The 19,444-nt window shown below is 49.4% G+C and overlaps 1 protein-coding gene across 2 annotated transcripts; it reads right to left on the bottom strand.

Annotated features, from left to right (window-relative positions):
• Positions 1-473: 473 nt before the first annotated feature.
• On the bottom strand, positions 474-18,112 carry Rrm2 (ribonucleotide reductase regulatory subunit M2). Of its 2 annotated transcripts, XR_016536295.1 has the most exons (12): positions 17,957-18,112; positions 17,800-17,874; positions 17,411-17,557; positions 16,270-16,386; positions 15,386-15,519; positions 14,589-14,683; positions 14,331-14,464; positions 12,546-12,650; positions 12,347-12,460; positions 11,559-12,263; positions 2,345-2,462; positions 474-638 (listed from the first exon to the last, which is right to left on the bottom strand). XR_016536295.1 is itself a non-coding variant. In XM_090337454.1 (10 exons), the coding sequence occupies exons 1-10, from the start codon at positions 18,053-18,055 to the stop codon at positions 12,111-12,113; spliced, it is 1,173 nt and encodes a 390-aa protein (XP_090193580.1). In that variant the 5' UTR covers positions 18,056-18,112; the 3' UTR covers positions 10,521-12,110. The 2 variants fall into 2 exon arrangements, 1 of the variants encoding a protein (XP_090193580.1); XM_090337454.1 differs by lacking the exons at positions 474-638; positions 2,345-2,462 and having other exon boundaries at positions 10,521-12,263.
• Positions 18,113-19,444: the final 1,332 nt, after the last annotated feature.

The raw sequence follows: 19,444 nt of genomic DNA on the forward strand, positions 1-19,444 counted from the left end.
AAAGCAGAGGTCTGCGCCACAAGTGCCTCTGCACCTGCACTTCTCAGGGCTCGCTGCCCAGTGCTCTGTGTCCAGGGCCCTGCCAAGCCTCTGCTGCCCCTCAGGCACCAGGCCTGTTGAACCCTATTTGTTCCGAGCTGCTGGCTTCTCCAAGCCCTACAAAAGCTGTGGTTTGCCAAGCCACCCTGGGAAGCTGCCCTTGATGCAAGGTCCCAGTGGAAACACCCTGCTTCTGATGTACGTATGGCCAGGCCCACCAGGTCCAGAGAAACTGTGGGTTAGGTCAGAGGCTAGGCCTGCGAGCCAGTGCTCCCAAAGGAACCAAGAGTCCTCACGCATCCCTGAGGGCAAAGGCAGGAGTCAGCAAAGACAGATGTGCTCTGCGCCAGGTGCTGGCGAAGAGAATTATGCCCAGACTCTGGCAAGGATCAGCTGTTGTAATATTTATGAAAGTGACTAACACAGTTCTCTAACATAGCAAATGTCCACTGCTCGTTCCAGAAAGTCATTCATGCATTCTCTTCATTTGTTCACTCTCTACAGGCAAATAGACCAGCTAAGATGTCTGTAATCCCAGCATTAGGCTGCAAAGGTCCCACTTGGCCGCACATGTCACTTGTATCCTCTGCAAGCTTGTCCTACAGGGAGGGGTTGAGAGAAAGTAAAGCTGAGCCCTGCTCTCCCTCAGCTTAGTCATAATGCTTCTGTTTTCTTTTTGTGTCTGTCCTGGGTTTTGAACTCAGGGCCTAGGCACCATCCCTGAGCTTTTGTGTCCAAGGTTAGCAATCTACCACATGAACCACAGCACCACTTCTGGGTGTTGTTTGTTTGTTCCCAATCTTGGTCTTGAGCTCAGGGCCTACACTGTCCGTGGGCTTTCCTCAAGCTGTCCGTGGGCTTTCCTCAAGCCTCAGCACTACTTCCAGCTTTTTTCTATGTATGCATGTGGTACCAAGGAATCGAACCCGGATCTTCATGCATGCTAGGCAAGCACTCTACCACTAAGCCAAACTCCCAGCCCCACTTCTAGTTTTAATTGGAGAGCAAAGTCTCATGGGCTTTCCTGCCCAGGTGACCAGATACTGGTGACTTTGCCTTCCCAGCCCTGACTCCACAGCGCATTTTGTGAGAAAGGACATGAAATTGGGCTATGACAAATGGGCACTTTCTAATTTATGGCAACTGATTTTTTTTTGCCAGTCCTGAGGCTTGAACTCAGGGCCTAAACACTGTCCTTGGACTTTCTCAAGGCTAGAGCTCTACCACTTGAGCCTCAGCACCACTTCCAGCTTTTTTTCTATGTATGTGGTACTGAGGAATTGAACCCAAGTCTTCGTGCATGCTAGGCAAACACTCCACCACGAGGCCAAACTCCTGGCCCCATGGCATCTGATTTTAAAGAAGTATCTATTAAAGCCAGGCCCTTGTGCCTCCCTCTGTAATCTTAGCTTCCAAGAAGCCCTTGAAAGCTCTCGGCACCATGGGGTCAGACCAGGAGTTGAAGAGACCCTTGGAGGGTGAGGGCTGGGATCAGGAAGGCTTCCTGGAGGTGGTGGCTTAAGAAGAAGGTGTAGGATATAAGTCACCCCAGACCCATTTCTCTTCTCCCATTTCTAACTCCAATTTAATATGACTATATCCTCAGTTCATCCCCAGAATTCTCTTACCAAGTCACCTTCATGTCTCCAGAACCAAAATTGGGGTCCCCACCCCTCATCTTCTTGATTCTCAGAACATGTTTCTGGAAGTTTCTATTTGTCTCTGGGATCTACTCTTCCCTGGTTCCTACCAGCATCCCGTGTCTCCTCCCCTTCTCTGTCTCCCTGCTCTCTGGGTTCTGCTCTTCCAGCCTTCTACATCACCCCTGCATTCTGGTACACAATAGGCACTTACTTATTTGGTGGCAGTACTGGGCTTGAACTCAGGACCTCCATGCTTTTGCTCAGCTTCTTTTCACTCAGGCTGAAGCTTTACCACCTGAACCACACCTACACTTCCAACTTTTCTGGAGTGATAAAGTCTCAACTTTTTTCTTTTTTTTTTTTGCCAGTCCTGGGGCTTGAACTCAGGGCCTGAGCACCATCCTTGGGCTTTCTCAAAGCTCGCATTCTACTACTTGAGCCACAGCACCACTTCTGGCTTTTTCTATGTATGTGGTATTGAAGAATTGAACCCGGGTCTACGTGCATGCTAGGTGAGCACTCTACCACTAAGCCAAACTCCCGGCCCTCTCATAGACTTTTCTAACCAAGCTAGTTCCGAACCACAGTCATCAGATGTCAGCCTCCTGGGTAACGAAGATTACAGGCATGAGCCAACAATATCTGACTGCAATATTACTTACAGTATTTGGGCTGGGGTTTGATCCTTTATGTCGCAATGCTGGGAGTTAGAGCCTGGCCAGGAACGTGGTTCAGTAGTAGAACACCTCCCTTGCAAGGAGGCTCTGAGTTCAAGATCCACTACAAACAAAACAAAAGTTGGAGCCTAGTAGATTTTTAGTTGGGTTGCAGGGTTGCTGGGAAGGGCGTTGGGGACCCGACTCTGCCTTCCTGTCCTGTGATGTGATCTCTTGTCCTCACATCTACCTGAGTCCATGCTGGACTGTCAGACTCCAAAACTATGAGCTCAATTAACCTTTCTTCCTAAACTGGCCTGCAGCCACTAGTTTATGATTGCCATAGTGACTTGTACAACACGAAACAGGCAGCAGTTGAACCTCAGCAATGCCTCGCTCGACCAGGAAGAAAAAGAAATCACCCAAGGTCAATGGTAGGAAGCCCACTAGGGTGCAAATTCCATCTTTGCTATGAACTCCATCACTGATAAAACAGGAGAGAAGCTGGGTGTGGAGGCTCTTGTTTACAATCCCAGCTGCTCCAAAGAAAAGTCAGCGAGACTCTTATTTCCAATAAACTACTAAAAATCTCAGGAGTGGAAATATGGCTCAAGAGGTAGAGGGTGCTTAGACCCTGAGTTCAGACTCTAGGAGCAACTAGAGGCAGAGAGGAAAGGGAGGGAGGGAAAGAGAGAGCCCAAACCATAAACAAGCCTGAGAGCTACTGCTGCAGAGATCCAGGAAGCAGTAAGAGGACCCCATTGCTGCCACCAAAATCCCTGTGGCACAGGAGCTACAGACCCTATTTAGTGAATGGCTCACACCTGTCATCCTAGCTACTCAGGAGGCTGAGATCTGAGGAGCAAGGTTTGAAGCCAGGCAAGTAGGGAAATCCATGAAACACTGATTTCCCTTTCATCAGCACAAGGCTAGAAGTGGAGCTAGGGCTCAATGATGATGGAGTGCCAGCCTTCAGCACAGAGCTAAGGTGCTCAAGCCCTGCGTTCCAGCTGCAGGACCATTGGCACAAATCAAAAGCAGCAGCAGCAGAGTACGAATCAGAGCGAGAACTCACACATGTGCGCAGGAAGCAGAAGGCAGGGGCAGGCTCTCGACCTGCAGCCCTCACCAGCGCACAGCCCGCTCAGGGACAAGTTCTGGGAATACACAGTGGAGGGAACACTGGGCCCAAGATTAGGAATGAAAAAAACCCAACAGGGGGCTGGGAAGGTGGCTTTGTGGAAGAGTGCTTGCCTAGCATGCACAAAGACCCAGGTTCGATTCCTCAGTACCACATACACAGAAATAGTCAATAGTGGCACTGTGTCTCAAGTGGTAGAGCAAGCCCAAGGACAGTCAGTGCTCAGGCCATGAGTTCAAGTCCCAGGAAACCTACGATGGGCCCTGGTGGTGACTCATGTCTGTCATCCTACCTACTCAGGAGGCTGAGATCTGAGGATCAAAATTCAAAGCCAGCCTAGGTAGTAAAGTCCATGAGATTCCTCTTTCTAATCAACTACTCAGAAGAGGTTACAAGTGATGCTGTGGCTCAAGTGGTAGAGTGCTAGCCTTGAGCAGTAGGAGGCTCAGGGACAGTGCCCAGGCTGAGTTCAAATCCCAGGACTGGCATAACCAAAAAACAAAACACAACCTGCCTCTATGATTCATGGCCTCAGGCCTCAGAGGCACCCTGACCCCCCAGATATGAGCTCAGGGACAAAGGGAGGCTGACTGGTGCCCCTGACAAGTTCCAGTGCAGGACTTCGGGTTCCATGGACTATCCCAAAAAGGCCCTGCCTATTTGCCATTTGTGAGACATTTGATTAAATAGCTTCAGACATCATGTGATGTGTCTGTGTTGTGACACCCCAAGATGCGCTGTGATAGCAGGGAGCCCTCTGCCTGGAGAGGGAGCCATTCTTGCCCTTGTGAGGACTTGCTGCCCCACGGAGCAGAAGTGCTCTGCTCAACCTGCAGCAATGCCATCCAGATGGAAGGTTCTGAAGCATGTGCCCCCTCCCCTCCCTCAGCAAGCTCCTAGGCCTTCTGCACTCCCTGGCTGGACTCTGACCTCTGCATATGCCCCAGTTTGCCCTATCCCCAGTGTCCAGTCCACTGCTGGGCAAATTGCACAGCGAAACCATTCAGGGAGACAGAAAATCCATGAAGAGTGCTGGAGGAGCTTCACAACAACAAAGAAATAAAAGGAAACAAGAGACTAGAAGTCGGAGGCCGGTGATCACACCTGCAAGCCTAGATTCTCAGGAGGCTGAGGTTTGAGGATTAGGGTTCAAAGCCAGCCTGAGCAGGAAAGTCCCTGAGACTTTTATTTTCCAACGAACCACCAGAAAACCGGAAGTGGTGCTGCAGCTCAAAGTGGTAGAGTGGCAGCCTTGAGCAACAAAAGCTCAGGGACTGCACCTAGGAGCTGAATTCAAGCCCCAGGACCAGCACAAAAAAGGAATGGAGAGGGAGAGGGAGGGAGAGAGAGAGAGAGAGAGAGAGAGAGAGAGAAAGGAGAGAGGGCAGATTAGAAAGGAGCACGAAGAATGTGCTCTGTCACAGCAAGTCTCACAACAAGTGGCTTTGACATGCCCACATGCCCGCTAGGTCCCCTCAGAAGACCTGCAACCTTTCTGAAATGCAAATCTGACCATCTGGCTCCCTGACCAAACCCAGACCCCAAGGCACAGCCCTCTGAGCCCTCAACACCTGGCTCTGCCCAGCCCACCCATCTAAACACCTCTGACTCCAGCCACCAGGGCCGCTACCTTCTGCACATATGCTAACGACACAACATCCTTCTCCTCTTTCCCTCAGAACACCTCCTCCTGATTGTCCTCCCTGATTGTTCTCACCTCTGGAGACTCTGCCCATGCTCACACTAGTTTGCACAGATCTCCTCGCCTGTGCCAGCCATACAGGAGGCTGAGATTTGAAGAGTGTGTTTCAGGGACAGCCTGGGCAGAAAAATGCCTCTTGTCTCCAATTCATCACTAAAAGAACCTAGCAAGGGCCAAGTAAGGGGAATAGTCTGGGCCAGCAGGAGGCAGGAGAAAGTGGAATGAGAAAAACTCAAGTTCAGGAAAATTCAAGGTGGGGAAGACCTGGGGCACAGGCCCGGCCTTAGGAATATGGTAGAGGTATGGCATCTCCTGATCTGCTGAGACCGTTCTGGAAAGTATGAACACACTAGAGGAAGAGTCATAATGGGCTAGGAGAGGAGAAGGAACACCCGGGACATAGCTGGGGATCACTGTGGCAAGAGGTGGGCAGGACCCAATTTCTGGGTGACCAGGGAGAGTAGAGCAGATGAGAGCTCCCCCTCCTGGCCACAGGGAAAATAGCCGCTAGCTGCACTGCCTGGATTTGTCCTAGCCTGTAGGCAGACGGCTTGAGGGAAGATAAGGGCTCAGCAGGACACCAAGATAGCCCTTGCAGGAGTTGGGCTGGGCAGAGGAAGGTGGGCTGGTTCTCAGGAAAGGATGGCAGCTGCCAAGTGCCACCCAGAAGTGATAAGATGCCATAATCTGGGTCCGGGCAACCTCCAAGGGACCAAAGGCCAGGCATGTGCACGGTGGCTGCCCGTATCCTGGCAAAGACGCTGACCTGGCTCCTACTCAGGCCCTGCCAGCTCTGCTTTGCTTGGAGACAGGTCTGTGCCCCCAGTTGTTGGGATGATTGGTCTGTCCTCGCTCCAGATGGGCAGTGCTGGAGAAGGGCTCTATTCACCCATCTCTCTGATCCACTGGGTCCATTCCAAGTGACTGATGGCAGGAAAGGGGGAGGCAGCGGGTTGCTGATTCCCGGAAAAGCCCTCTGTCCTTTGGCTATCCAGTCACCTCTGCTCCTGGTGGCTCTACTGCCAAGCCCCCTCACCAGGGTGACCCTCAAGACCCCAGTACTGGTGGTTACTCAGGAGGATCATAGTTCAAAGACACCCCAGCCAGCCCATTATCTCCAATTAATCGGCAAAAAGCTGGAAGTGGGGCCGGGAGTTTGGCCTGGTGGTTAAAGTGCTTGCCTAGCATGCATGAAGACCCGGGTTCGATTCCTCGGTACCACATACATAGAAAAAAGCCGGAAGTGGTGCTGAGCTCAAGTGGTAGAGCTCTAGCCTTGAGAAAGTCCAAGGAGAGTGCTCAGGCCCTGAGCTCAAGCCCAGGACTGGCAAAAAAAAAAAAAAAAAAGCTGGAAGTGTGGGCCGTGAATGTGGCAAGTGCTTGCCTAGCATGTATGAAGGCCTGGGTTGGATTTTTCCATACACAGGAAAAGCCAGAAGTGGTGCTGTGGCTCAAGTGGTAGACTGCTAGCCTTGAGAAAGCTCAAGGACAGTGCCCAGGCCCCTAAGTTGACACCCCAGGACTGGAAAACAAAAATTTATAAAAGCTGGAAGTGGAGGCCAGGAGTTTGGCCTAGTGGTAGAGTACTTCCCTAGCATGCACGAAGACCTGGGTTCGATTCCTTGGTACCACATACATAGAAAAAAAGCTGGAAGTGGTACTGAGGCTCAAGTGGTAGAGCTCTAGCCTTGAGAAAGTCCAAGGATAGTGCTCAGGCCCTGAGCTCAAGCCCAGGACTGGCAAAAAAAAAAAAAAGCTGGAAGTGGAGCTGTGGCTGATGTGGTAGAGCGCCAGCCTGAGTGATAAAGCTAAAGACAGTGCCCAGGTCCTGAGTTCAAGCCCCAGCATGGGCACAAAACCCAAGACTGTGCCTAGGTCCTAAGCTTAAACCCCAGCATGGGCACAAAACCCAAGAATGTCCTTTAGAACCCCAGTACCCTAGCACAGTGCTGCTTAGACCCAGGACCCCAGGCCCACACACTGATACCAGATGGGGTGAGGCCAAGGGGGCAGAGGTACCCCAGAATCACCACAAATATGATAAGGAGGCAGACATGGGCAGGCCTAGATCTGGCCTTGGGCTTTAGCTCCTGAGTCTTAGTCAAGCACAGTAGCCTGTCCCTCCACCCAGCACATGGGAAATGCTGGGGACAAGGAGGACCCAGAGGAATGAAAGTCTAAGAAAGGAGTGGAGAACCAGGAGTTTGGCCTAGTGGTAAAGTGCTTGCCTAGCATGCACGAAGACCTGGGTTCGATTCCTCAGTACCACATACACTGAAAAAGCTGGAAATGGTGCTGTGGCTCAAGTGGTAGAGTGCTAGCCTTGAGAAAGCCCAAGGACAGTGCTCAGACCCTGAGTTCAAGCCCCAGTCCTGGACAAAAAAAAAAAGTGAACTGGATAACTGGAAACAGGAAATCAAGGAAGGGGGCCCAAGATAGCCAGCCCTGTTGTTCCTGAAAGTTCTATGACATGCTTCCAATTCCCCAGAGACCACTGGGACATTCAGCTCCCCAGAAACCCCCTGCTTGTCAGTGCTCACCTCCCTGCCGGAAGGGAAGGGTGAACAAGGAAAAGCAAGGACCTCAAGTCTTAACTCTCCCCCCACACACACAACCAAGGGGTGAAATTGTGTGTGTGCGCGCGGTAGGATTGAACTCAAGGTCTGGGCACTGTCCTGAGATTTTCCTGCATTTTTGCTCAGGGTTAGCATTCTACTAGAGTGACTGCTCTACTTCTGGTTTTTCACTAGATAATTGAAGATTAAGTCTCATGGATTTTTTTCCTGCCCAGACTGGCTTTGAACTACAATCTTCAGATCACAACCTTACGAGTAACTGGCTGAGTAGAGCTTTCTGATTCAGTGTGTTGGTGTGGGGAGAGGTCTGTTTCTAAGCTAAGTCACACAAGTTTTAGTGCAAAATAATTTAATAGCCAAGAGAAAAAAAAAGGAGCTTTGTGCAATGCAAATCTAATTTCTATCCCAGACAGACCCACCGCCTCTTTGCTGCCTCTAACATTCTAAATAAAATCTAGCGCCTTCGCCAAGAATAACTTCTCCTTATTGAGTGTCTGAAAACTGTGCCAGACCAATGCCATGGATGCTGCGTAGATCGGAGGCTCCAAAAGCTCGGGCTGGAGGGAAAGAATGTCGAGCACACACAGGCTCTCTCTCTCTCTGGCTGAGAAAGATGTTCCCTTGTAGCAGGATAATGGCAGAGTATTGTCTGTGAATAAACTAAAAACCATAGACCAGTGGAATGGATGCTATGCGAATGTTATCTCCATAAAGCACTCTTTAAAAGTATACCAGCTGGGGGCAGGAGTTTGACCTCGTGGTAGAGTGCTTGCCTAGCATGCACAAAGACCCAGGTTTGATTCCTTGGTACCACATACATAGAAAAAAGCTGGAAGTGGTGCTGTGGCTCAAGTGGTAGAGCCCGTGACAATGCTCAGGCCAAGTTCAGTGTGTGTGTATCAGGCACATACTGGGAGTTGTGGCTCACCTCTGTAATCCTAGCTGCTCAGGGTCAAGATTCAAAGCCAGCCAGGGCTTTGATAAGAGGCCCCGAGACTCTTATCTCCAATTAACTACCAGAAAAGCAGAAGTGGCATTATGGATCAAAAGGTCATTTGGTAGCCTTGAGCTGGAGAGCTCAACTGACAAAAAAACCAACAACCATGGTTCCTAGCCGTGATCACAATAAGGAAACTGAAGCCAGGAGAGGTCAAAAGATGTTTCCAGAGCTGTAGCCTGTGCATAGACTAATTGTACGGAAATGTATTCAAGAGACTCAGGCAGTAGAGATTAGGGGAAATGAGTCATTCAGAAACAAGCCATGCTCCAGGGTAGGATGATGGCCCAGGCCTAGGGATAGGACAGTAGCCTTGAGCTGAAGAGCTCAGGGACTGAGCCCAGGTGAGTTCAAGCCCCACGATCCACCAAAAAAAAAAAAAAGTCATGTATTTAGAAACACAGGACTATCTTCCTTGATCCTAAATAGTTCCTGAATATCAAGGGTAAACATGGAAGTGGTGCTGTGGCTCAAGTGGTAGAGCACTACCCTGAGCTCAAGAGCCCAAAGACAGCACCCAGGCCCAGAGTTCAAGCCCTAAGACCAACCAGAAAAAAAAAAGGTTAACATGTTTATGGTAGGAAACATTTCTTATCTCAAGGATAAATATGCTTTATGGAAGGATAAATTCTTTCCTAAATGATATACAAATGGTCAAATATTTAAAGCAGAGGTCAGCCTCAGAGGCCCTAAGCTCAAGTAATTAAAGTATCACACCAACAGTGACTAAGAGCCAAAGATAAACACTTATTTTTGTAGAACTTTGAGCCAGCCTCTATGTTTATCCTACATACACCCTGGTATCTGAGCTGGGTGTCTCCTTTGAGCACGCAGTTGTGTCCCTCTGCCTCTCTGCTTTCCTGCTCATGCTTATCTGCTGCTTTCTCACTTCATAAGAGCCATACCAAGTTCTTACCATCATGACTTGTGCAGAAACTTGGGACAAAAATCAAGGACCCAAAGTTTACCGGAACTCAGTGACAGGACAAAGAAAGACACTTCTAAAACCAATAGCACAGCAACAGCCCAGGCAGGGATTAGGGGCTAAATGGACTTAGGGGATGGACACACAGACACACACAGACACACACACCCAGAAGCAACAAACAGCTTCCAAGCCAGCAACGTCACTATCCATTTGGTTCTGATCTCAACTTTCCCACAGGCTGCCTTGCCCCCCTCCTTGTACAACGTCTGCTTTCTCATTTGGGGAGCATCACGAAGGGACATGTGGCGGGGAGTAGAGGTATGGCACAGCAGGTAGAGCACCAGTTGTGAGCAGAACTCTTGAGCTGAAGTCCCAATAATGAAGAAAAGTGCTGGCTGGTGTGGTGAGAAGTCTGGGTGCGGCTGGCTCTGTCAGGATTCCAGTGGTAGCTGGCTGCAGACAGACCTGCTGTAAGGGGACTGCAGCTGCCCAGTGTCCTTCCCCCCATAACCATGCCCGCCTTGGAATCCTTAGGACAGAGGGCAAACAGGGGTCACAAGGCAGATTTCTGGGGGGTGGGGGAGGTGCAACATGACAACAGGGAGCCTTCACAAGGCTACTCATAGTTGAAGCAGATTCCACATGTCCAGAGCCAAAAGGGATACCTGCACCTCCAGTCTTCAGGACAGGGACACACACACAGAGTGGAGGCCTATGGTCCTGCTTTGGGTTTTCCCAGCTACTTGAGAAACTGACCTGAGTTCAAAGCCAGCCCAGGCAGGAAAGTCAGTTTTAAAACTGAGTACCCACTTCCATCTGGAATTAATAAGGCAATCACTTTGGTGTCACCAAGCATAAGAACCACATATCCCAGATTTATTAACGTTCGACAATAATTTAAAGGCAGAAAAGGGTCCTATTACAAGAATTGAAATATTGACTAGACAACAAATGATGGAAACTGATCAGTGGTCAAACAACACACTATTGTGTTACCAACTGGAGCCCACAGACTGGTGTCAATTTCGCATCTGTCTTCCTCTCCCAAACAAAAGCAGATGAACCCAAGCTAGCTCTATGAACCATGCCCGTTGAATTCCCACTTCCACCAGAAAGGAAAGCACACTAGTGGAGCACTGAATGCTAGTATGCTACTGACGTCCCAGGAGCCACCAGGTAGCCCTGGTAATTAATTACACAAATATTAGATTTACATTAACAATGTTATCAACTTCAAGATAATACTGGGCTATTTTTTTTTCAATGTACAAATAGGTTAAACCTAAAAAGACATACAATTGAAAAAAAAATTCTAAACTTAAGCAACACTCAATAGTACCTATTCACACACAAACAAAATCAGAATAAACAACGTTTAGGAGGGCCCAGTCAGTGCTGGCGGCAACGAGGGCAAGATCTTCAGAGGGTTATTTTGTTCAGGGATAACCAACAAGCTTGTCAATGCTACCCTAAATCTCACCTACAAAGCCCTTTCCAAGAACCTCTCTACACCTACTGGGAACTGGGCAAAGTACAATCTGAGAAATGGATGACTGCCTCTCCCAGAGTAAGACCTGACACTGGCAGTCTGCCCAGATCATGTCTCAATTCCTAACGTTGCAAAGTTAAGAGGTCTCTGCACCAAAAGCCATGGTACTTTCAGTAAAGTCTTGGCTAGAGCACATGTGCCAGCAGCACACCTGGGCCACAGGGTCATGCATGGCCCTTGGCCTGTCTCCTTAGCACCAGCAGAAGACACCCAAGGCCTCTTTCTAGAGCACACACTTTAAAGTTGATCAGAGCATTTCAATTCATTCAGGAAAACAAGCCTAGAAATTACATGCTTACTGACCCAAATTTAACTCGAGTCACTTACTTGTGAGTTGGCTACCACCAGTGGTCAATCAAACACTTTCTATATTTTGTATTTGGTGTCAAAACCAAATAAATACAACTTTTCCCTATACAGTACGAATAATGTTGATTTGTGTACAAAGTGCCAGTTCTATTTACAAACTAGTTTTAAGTAAACTTTCAAGCCTGCTTTGGAGCAGTGAGGTTGTGATCATATGAATGCTTTACTCCTGCTGGACTGAGGCCACCTCCCTCTGAAGGCTGGAATGCCACTCAACGCTATTGTGACATCATCACAGCCAGCTTGGCTACCTGTAAAAGCTGTAAAAGCTGACAGGGACAAGTTCTTCCTAACAATCCAAGTGGCTTTTGTTTGAAATAGCCTCTCTTTCTAGGTGACACTATAACATTATCAGCAGGATTGATTTTTGAGGTAGCTACACAGTTTTAGATACTGTTAACAAACCTTAATAACAATTCATGGTGTAGCTTACACGATTCCGTTTAGCTGATTTTTTTTTTTTGTAACATGGGGGGGAAAAAAAAATCAGCAAACTAAGAGCACTCAGTTCATTCAGAAGTCAGCATCCAAGGTGAAAGAATTCTCTGTTGGACTGGACATCACTCCCATTCTCTGATACTCGCCTACTCTCTTCTCAAAGAAATTAGTCTTCCCTTCCAGTGAAATATTCTCCATGAAGTCAAATGGATTTTCAACTCTGAAAACCTGAAAAAGTTCACATCAAGATATAAATACTGAGCACTACAAACTTCCAAAAAGCAGCAGCAGACAATAAAACGGTGCTTTACCTTGTTGAACCCCAGCTCCAACATAAGCCTGTCTGCCACAAATTCAATGTACTGATTCATTAGCGTGCAGTTCATCCCAATGAGCTTCACGGGCAAGGCCTCTGTGAGGAACTCCTAGAGCAAAACAAAGCCACCAGTGTGCAGAGCCGTCGAGACGCCTTCCTTCCCACATGCACCAGTGACCTGCCCCGTCACCCACCTGTTCTATCCTAACGGCATTGATAATGATTTCCTTCACTCTCTCCTCCGACGGCTTGTGTACCAGGTGTTTGAACATCAGGCAAGCAAAGTCACAGTGTAAGCCCTGGAAGAAAGGTCGAGATCACCGCAAAGCCAGACTTCTGGCAATATGGAGAACATGGACTGTTCATTGCCCTGTGTGACTTGCCTGGCTATGCCGAGCACCACCGCAAAAGGAAGGAGACTGCCTCTTCCACTCCCGTCTCTGAGGCAGCTGCAGGCCCTCCACAGTCCTCAAGGCCACACCCACTAAGAAAGGCCCAGGACCAGTCCCCGTCCTCCTTTCTCCTCGAAGGAGGCAGAACTTTTTGCTCAAATCTTTTTTTGTGTGCCAGTAACAGGACTTGCGCTCAAGCTCAGGATGCACTCTTGCCTGGCTTTCTTACTCAAAGCGGACACTCCACCACTTGGGCACACTTCCACTTCCTGCTTTTTGATAGTGAACAAGAGGATCTGTCTGCCTGTGCTGACCTCAAATTCCTAAGTAGCCAGGATTACAGGAGTGAGCTAAGTAAGGTACCCAGTCTTTGGTCAGCACGACCTCTAAAGACTTCCAGTATGAAAGGCCGGCTGGCTTGCAGATGTGCAGGAAGCGGGGATTCAATTTCAAGTAAGGGGAATCTGCATCTCCATGCATTAAATGAAACCCCAGTAAGCTTCACAGCTCATCTTCCTAGAGAGGAACAAAGATCCCCCTGGAAAGGAAGACCAGCCTTGTCTGATCTGCCCACTGAGCTCTATGTGAAAATCACACTCCTACCGTTTAGATAGGATTCTACTAACAAAGCTGACACCTTTGCCTACAAGGTGCCTTTCGAGCGCCTGCAAGGACATACAGAGGACCTGAACAGACTCCCACTTCATCAGCAAGCCTACTCTCTTTTAAGTACAAAGGTTCACATGCAATATCAAGCAAAAATAATCAAACATCCTCTGAATTTTGTGCATTCAATTCCACAGAATAATGGCTATGTGAGGCTGGGAGTTTGGCCTCGAGTGCTTGCCTAGCCTGCAAACCTAGGTTTGATTCCTCAGTACCACATACATAGAAAAAGCCAGAAGTGGTTCTGTGGCTCAAGTGGCAAAGCTCTAGCCTTGAGAAAGCCCAAGGGCAGTGCTCAGTCCAAATTCAAGCCCCAGGACTGGCCAAAAGAAGATTGGCTATGTACAAATGCACTACACAAAGAATCCGAGTAGACGACCATTTTTTTTTTTTTTTGTGGTGGTCATGGGGCTTAAACTCTGGGCCTGGGTGCTATCCCTGAGCATTTCAGCTCAAGGCTACCACCACCCCCTACCTCTAGAACCACAGCACCACTTCCAGTTTTCTAGTGGTTAATTGGAGATAAGAGTCTCAGGGACTTTTTAGTGCCTAGACTGGCTTTGAACCATGATCCTCAGATCTCAGCCTCCCCTCCTGAGTAGCTAGGATTACAGGCATGAGCCACTGCACCCAGCTAGATTATCATTTTATTAAGAAAAGGCTACCCCACGGGGGGTGGGGGGGAGGGTAATGGGTACCAAGACATGTGAAAGGGTATCAATGTATGTGAATTAATGCACCTTCTATCTGGCAAATATCATGTAACCCTTTTATTAATTACAATAAAAAATATATAAAAAAAAAAAAAGAAAAAGAAAAGGCTACCCCAGAAGTTGGGTCTCTGAAAGCAAACACAGGAGCATGCTAAGGGGCTGCAAGTGCTTGGACGCAGGCTAGCTTGTTCCCTGGTTGTTTACTCACCTCGTCTCTGCTAATAAGCTCATTGGAAAACGTGAGGCCAGGCATAAGTCCTCGCTTCTTCAACCAGAATATTGATGCGAAAGAACCAGAAAAGAAGATTCCCTCCACAGCAGCAAAGGCTACAACTCGTTCTCCTAAGTGAGGGCAACACCACAATGCTTCTGGTGAGGAACTGTTGGTATTCGCACCTACTAGGCTGACCATCCAGCCAGTAACAAGACACAGATCAAGTCCAAGTAGGGCCAAGGGGGTTCTTACCATAGGTAGCCTCTTTGTCCCCAATCCAACGCAGGGCCCAGTCCGCCTTCTTCTTCACACAAGGCATCGTTTCAATGGCGTTGAAGAGAAATTCCCTATGGGCATAAATATGAATATTATGTGTATGTATAACTCACTAACAAGATCGACAATGGTCAAAGAAATGCAACACCAGGCATCAACAAAAGAACACTGATAAACCAAATTTGAGCATTTGCTAATTCCACCCCCCAAGGAAAGGCTGTTTTTCCCCGCCAGAGATCTTAACACTTACTTGCCTTTCACTAATGAACTGAAATTGAAGGAAGGAGTATTCAGTTCATGGCCCCTACTTAGGTTCTCTATCCTGATCTGGTTTTGAACTATGATTCTCAGATCTAAGCCTCCTGAGTAGATAAGATTACAGGAATGAGCCATCAGTTACTGGCTAGGTTTGGTACTTTTGTCCGAGTAAAAATTATCTGCCAGGAACTGGTGGCAAATGCCTGTAAATCCTACTCAGGAGGCTGAGATCTGAGGATTGTGGTTCAAAGCTGGCCTGGGCACTAAAGTCAATCAATTCTAACTTCCTTCAAAAGCAGCTCAGAGACAGTGCCCAGGCTCTAAGTTTGCAAAAGAAGTTAACTTGGTTAAAATGATTTGTTGGTAAATGATTGTAGGCCCTTTGCTCAGAGCAGGTCTGACCATAAGTGCTAGGATGCTGTAAGTATCTATGACTTAGTGCATTCTGTAAACATTAGCTAGATTACTTGGAACAAAAGAACAGACATCTCTTGGCATATCCTCTGTATACACACCTTTCTTTGGAATCTTTAATATATGTGTCAATAAGGAGACTGTACATCTCAGAATGTATATTTTCCATGGCAATTTGGAAGCCATAGAAACAGCGGGCTTCAGTAATTTGCACTTCTTGGCTAAATCGCTCCACCTAGAGGAAATAAAACACAAAATTAAGCTGAAGAGCATTTACCTGCAGCAGCTCAGTCAATGGATATGGATGGCATCACATTCTTCTTCATGGTTCAGAGCCAACTGGGCAGGAAAGTTAAGATTACCTCCCTCTAAACAGCAAAAAGCAGGAAATAGAGGTGTAGCTCCAGTCATAGAGCACTGCCCCCCCCTTTTTTTAAAGAAAAAAAAAGCCAAGAGTCCAGGAGTTTGGCCTAGTGTAGAGTGCTTGCCTAGCATGTACAAGGACTCAGATTCCATGCCTTGGTACCACATACATAAAAAAAAGCCAGAAGTGGTGCTGTGACTCAAGTGGTGGAACTCTAGCCTTGAGAAAACCCAAGGACAATCCTCAGGCCCTGAGCCCAAGCCCAGGTCTAGCAAAAAAAAAAAAAAAAGCTAAAAGTGACCACACCTTAATCTCAAGCCACAGAACCAGCACACATTAAAAAAAAAAAAAAAGTCTACAGTTATTTAACGATTCCTCATGGTTTATCAATGAAGTTCAATATTTCATAACACATGCAATCAGAAACTGGCTATTTTGTAAAATTCCTGTCAATACCTGACTATTGACTCATTCTTTCCTAAATCATTTCTGCCAGTTAACACTGGGAAAATACTATAGGGAAAAGCAACTACAGTGCTGTCAAGTGAAATGGACAAGTTAAAGGGAAAGCACTGAAATTTCTTAAATCTTCAAGTCAAGGGAGATATGTTGAAGACTCACCAAGTTTTCATTCACTATGCCGTCACTTGCTGCAAAGAAGGCCAGAACATGAGATATAAAATATCTCTCCTCAGGCTTTAGGGCTTCCCAGTGCTGAATATCCTTGGAAAGATCCACCTGAAATTCACAAGTTGACAATTTTACAAAGTGGGTCTGTGACTCAAATGGCAGGGAAAACCCATAGGACACAAGGCCCTGAGTTCAAGTCCCGTACACATCCACTTACCCACCCACATGAAAACAGAAATTGGGCCAGGAGTGAGGCATAGTGGTAGAGTCCTGACTTCTCAGAAAAAGCCACAAGTGGTGCTGTGCCTCAAGTGGTAGAACAATAGCCTTGAGAAAACCCAAGGACAGTGCTCAGGCCCTGAATTCTGGCAAGACTGACATAAAAAATTAATTTTTAAAAACACTTAGGAATAGGGACTGGGAGTTTGGCCTAGTTGGTGAAGTGCTTGCCTAGCATGAACAAAGACCTGGGTTCGATTCTACGGTACCATACATAGAAAAAAGCTGTAAGTGGTGCTGGGGCTCAAGTGGTAGAGCTCTGACCTTGAAAAGGCCCAAGGACAGTGCTCAGGCCTTGAGCTCAAGCCCAGGACTAACCCCCCCCAAAAAAAACCCACCCAGGAATAATAGGATAATAGGATATTTAAGAAAAGTCGAAGCTAGGTGCTGGTGGCTCATGCCTGTAATCCTAGCTACTTCAGGAGGCCGAGATCTGAGGATTGTGCTTCAAAGCCAGCCCGGCAAAGGAAAGTCCAGGTCTCTTATCTCAAATTAACCACCAGAAACCCGGAAGTGGTGCTGTGACTCAAATGGTAGAGGGATAGCCTTGTGCTGAAGAGTTCAAGGACAGCGCCCAGGCCCAGAATTCAAGCCCATGATCAACAACAACAACAAAATAGAAATTGGCAGTTTTAGCAGATCCAAGTGTGCAGAACTCCCACGAAACACTTGGAAACTTGTTTTTGAAGTCGACTACACAAGACACGTTAAGGCAACATTCTGCACCCCGATGTGCGTCCCCTGTCCCCACCCCTGCTAACCCCCTAAGCAGGTGAACCGAGGGTCCAGGAGGAAGGTTCAGGGCCCGTCAGATGACGATCCACCACTCCCCACCCTCGGGCTCTGCATGTACCTCCTCCGCTGTCCAAAAGGAAGCTTCGGCCTTCTTGTACATCTGCCAAATGTCGTGGTATTCGATTGGGAAGACCACGAAGCGGCGGGGGTTTTCCCTCAGCAGTGGCTCGTCCTCCAGGCTGGGAGCCGCAGGAGCTTTCGTGTTCTGGGTATTTTTGGGGGGGAGAAGGAGGAATAACAGGAATGTAAGCTGGGCTCGACCCTCTACCACTGACGTCTCCCCGGCCACGCTCTCGTCTCCCGGGGCGCGGGCCCCCCACCCCCCCCCCCGGCCCGGTGCGGCCGCTTTGGCGGGAAGGCCCGGGGCGGGGTCGAGTCCCGGCGGACAATGTGGCTTTGGCGCCAAGAGCCGGCGCCCCCTGCCGGCGGCCCGCGCCCGCCGCTCACCGGCTCGGCGGGCTCCTGGAAGATCCTCCGCGCGGTCTTGCTGGCCAGGACGCGGGTCCCGCTGAGGGTCGGGGGCTGCGGGGAGAGACGCGTGTGAGGGGCGAGGGGAGCCCCGTCCTCCCCGCCCAGCCCCGCGGGCGCCCCGTCGGACCCTCACCGTGTTCTCCTTGTCCGTCAGGCTGAGTCCCTTCAGCGGCGAGAGCTGCAGCTGCTGCTGATCTGCGAGGGTGGCGAGCGGGACGCGGACGGACAGCATGGCGGTGGCGGTGGTGGCGGCGACTAGGAGGCAGAGAGGCAGCGGAGACCCGGCGCACTAGCGGCGGCCGGGGCCGGCGGCCTTTAAATCGCCGTCACGCCGCGCGCGCGCGCCGCGGGGGCGGGGCCTGAGGCGGCGCTCCCGATTGGACGGCGCGGGCCACGCCCCCCTCGCGCCGAGCGCGGGAGATTCAAGCGCACCGGAGCGCAGCGCGGGCGCCTCCGCAACGCCCGGGGAGGAAACCCCGCCGCCCCCCGGCTCAGACGCCGCCTCCCGCGCCTCGGAGGCCGGGACCGCGCAGCCGCCTGCTGCTCCGGAACTGTGAGCCATGGCGTGAGGCCCGGCGATTGGAGCCCGCGCGAGAGCGGGAAGCGACGCCCCTCACCCCGCAGCTCCACCTTGTCCGAGCGCAGGCCCGGCAGAGGGTTTTGCAATCGAGGTTGTTGAAAATTGCCTGAGAAATGCGCCTGGCTACGGGAGAGGCCTCGCTGTCAGTCCTGTGCCCGGGGTGGGGGTACAGGGCCCATTCGGAGACCAGCGGGAATCACGCAGCTGACGTCGCCAGGACTGGGACCTGGGGTCTGATCTCTGCGTCCCCAGGGGTAAGGCAGGACTTGGAACCCACCTACTGGGGTACGAAAGAGACCAGGAAGACCTTGCCTGAGGACAGGACCCGTAAACTGTGCCACCCTCTGTGGGCCTCCAAGCCCACAAAGCCATAGGGACAAGGCCTATCCAGTCTCCTGTTTCCACAATCTCACTTGTTCTTAAACAGAAATTCCAGAACGTTCGGAGAATGATTGAAGCACTAGGGATTCATTCACCACTCCCTGAAAAACAAGTCCCAGAAAGGGGAGATGGAAAATGGGATAGAGAAGGGCCGGGCAGGAACTCTTGACAGTTTCACTTCTTTCTTTCCTGGCTTTCTGATTTGCCAGACCTTAGTTGGCCCTCCAAAGGGTAAAATTCCAGAAATAAATTAAGGTGGGGGGGAGATTAAGCTGGGAACTGCAGCTTGCAAGCCCTTAGGCTGTCACAGAGACCCAGAATCCTTTCCAAAACCTTTAGCATAGAATCAGTTAAGGAGATGTGATAGGGAAGTACCATTCCCCAAAAACTACTTCTGCCAAGTTTTTTGGTTTTGGTTGTGATGTGTGGGGGTGTGTGCACACCAGTATGGGGGCTTGAACTCATGGCTTAGGCACTGCCCTTTTTGGCTGACGATTTGTGCTCTGCCACTTGAGCCTCACCTCCACTTCCAAACTTTTTGCCTGTTAATTGAAGATAAGAAATTTTCTTTCCCTGGTTGGCTTCTTCAAAGCATCATCTTCAGATCTCAGCTTCCTGAGACGCTAGGATCGTAGGCATGAGCTACTGGCACCTGGTCTT

The sequence above is a fragment of the Megascapheus bottae genome, chromosome 7, assembly GCF_031878675.1.
Source record: "Megascapheus bottae isolate mThoBot1 chromosome 7, mThoBot2.hap1, whole genome shotgun sequence".
Classification (NCBI taxonomy): domain Eukaryota; kingdom Metazoa; phylum Chordata; class Mammalia; order Rodentia; family Geomyidae; genus Megascapheus; species Megascapheus bottae.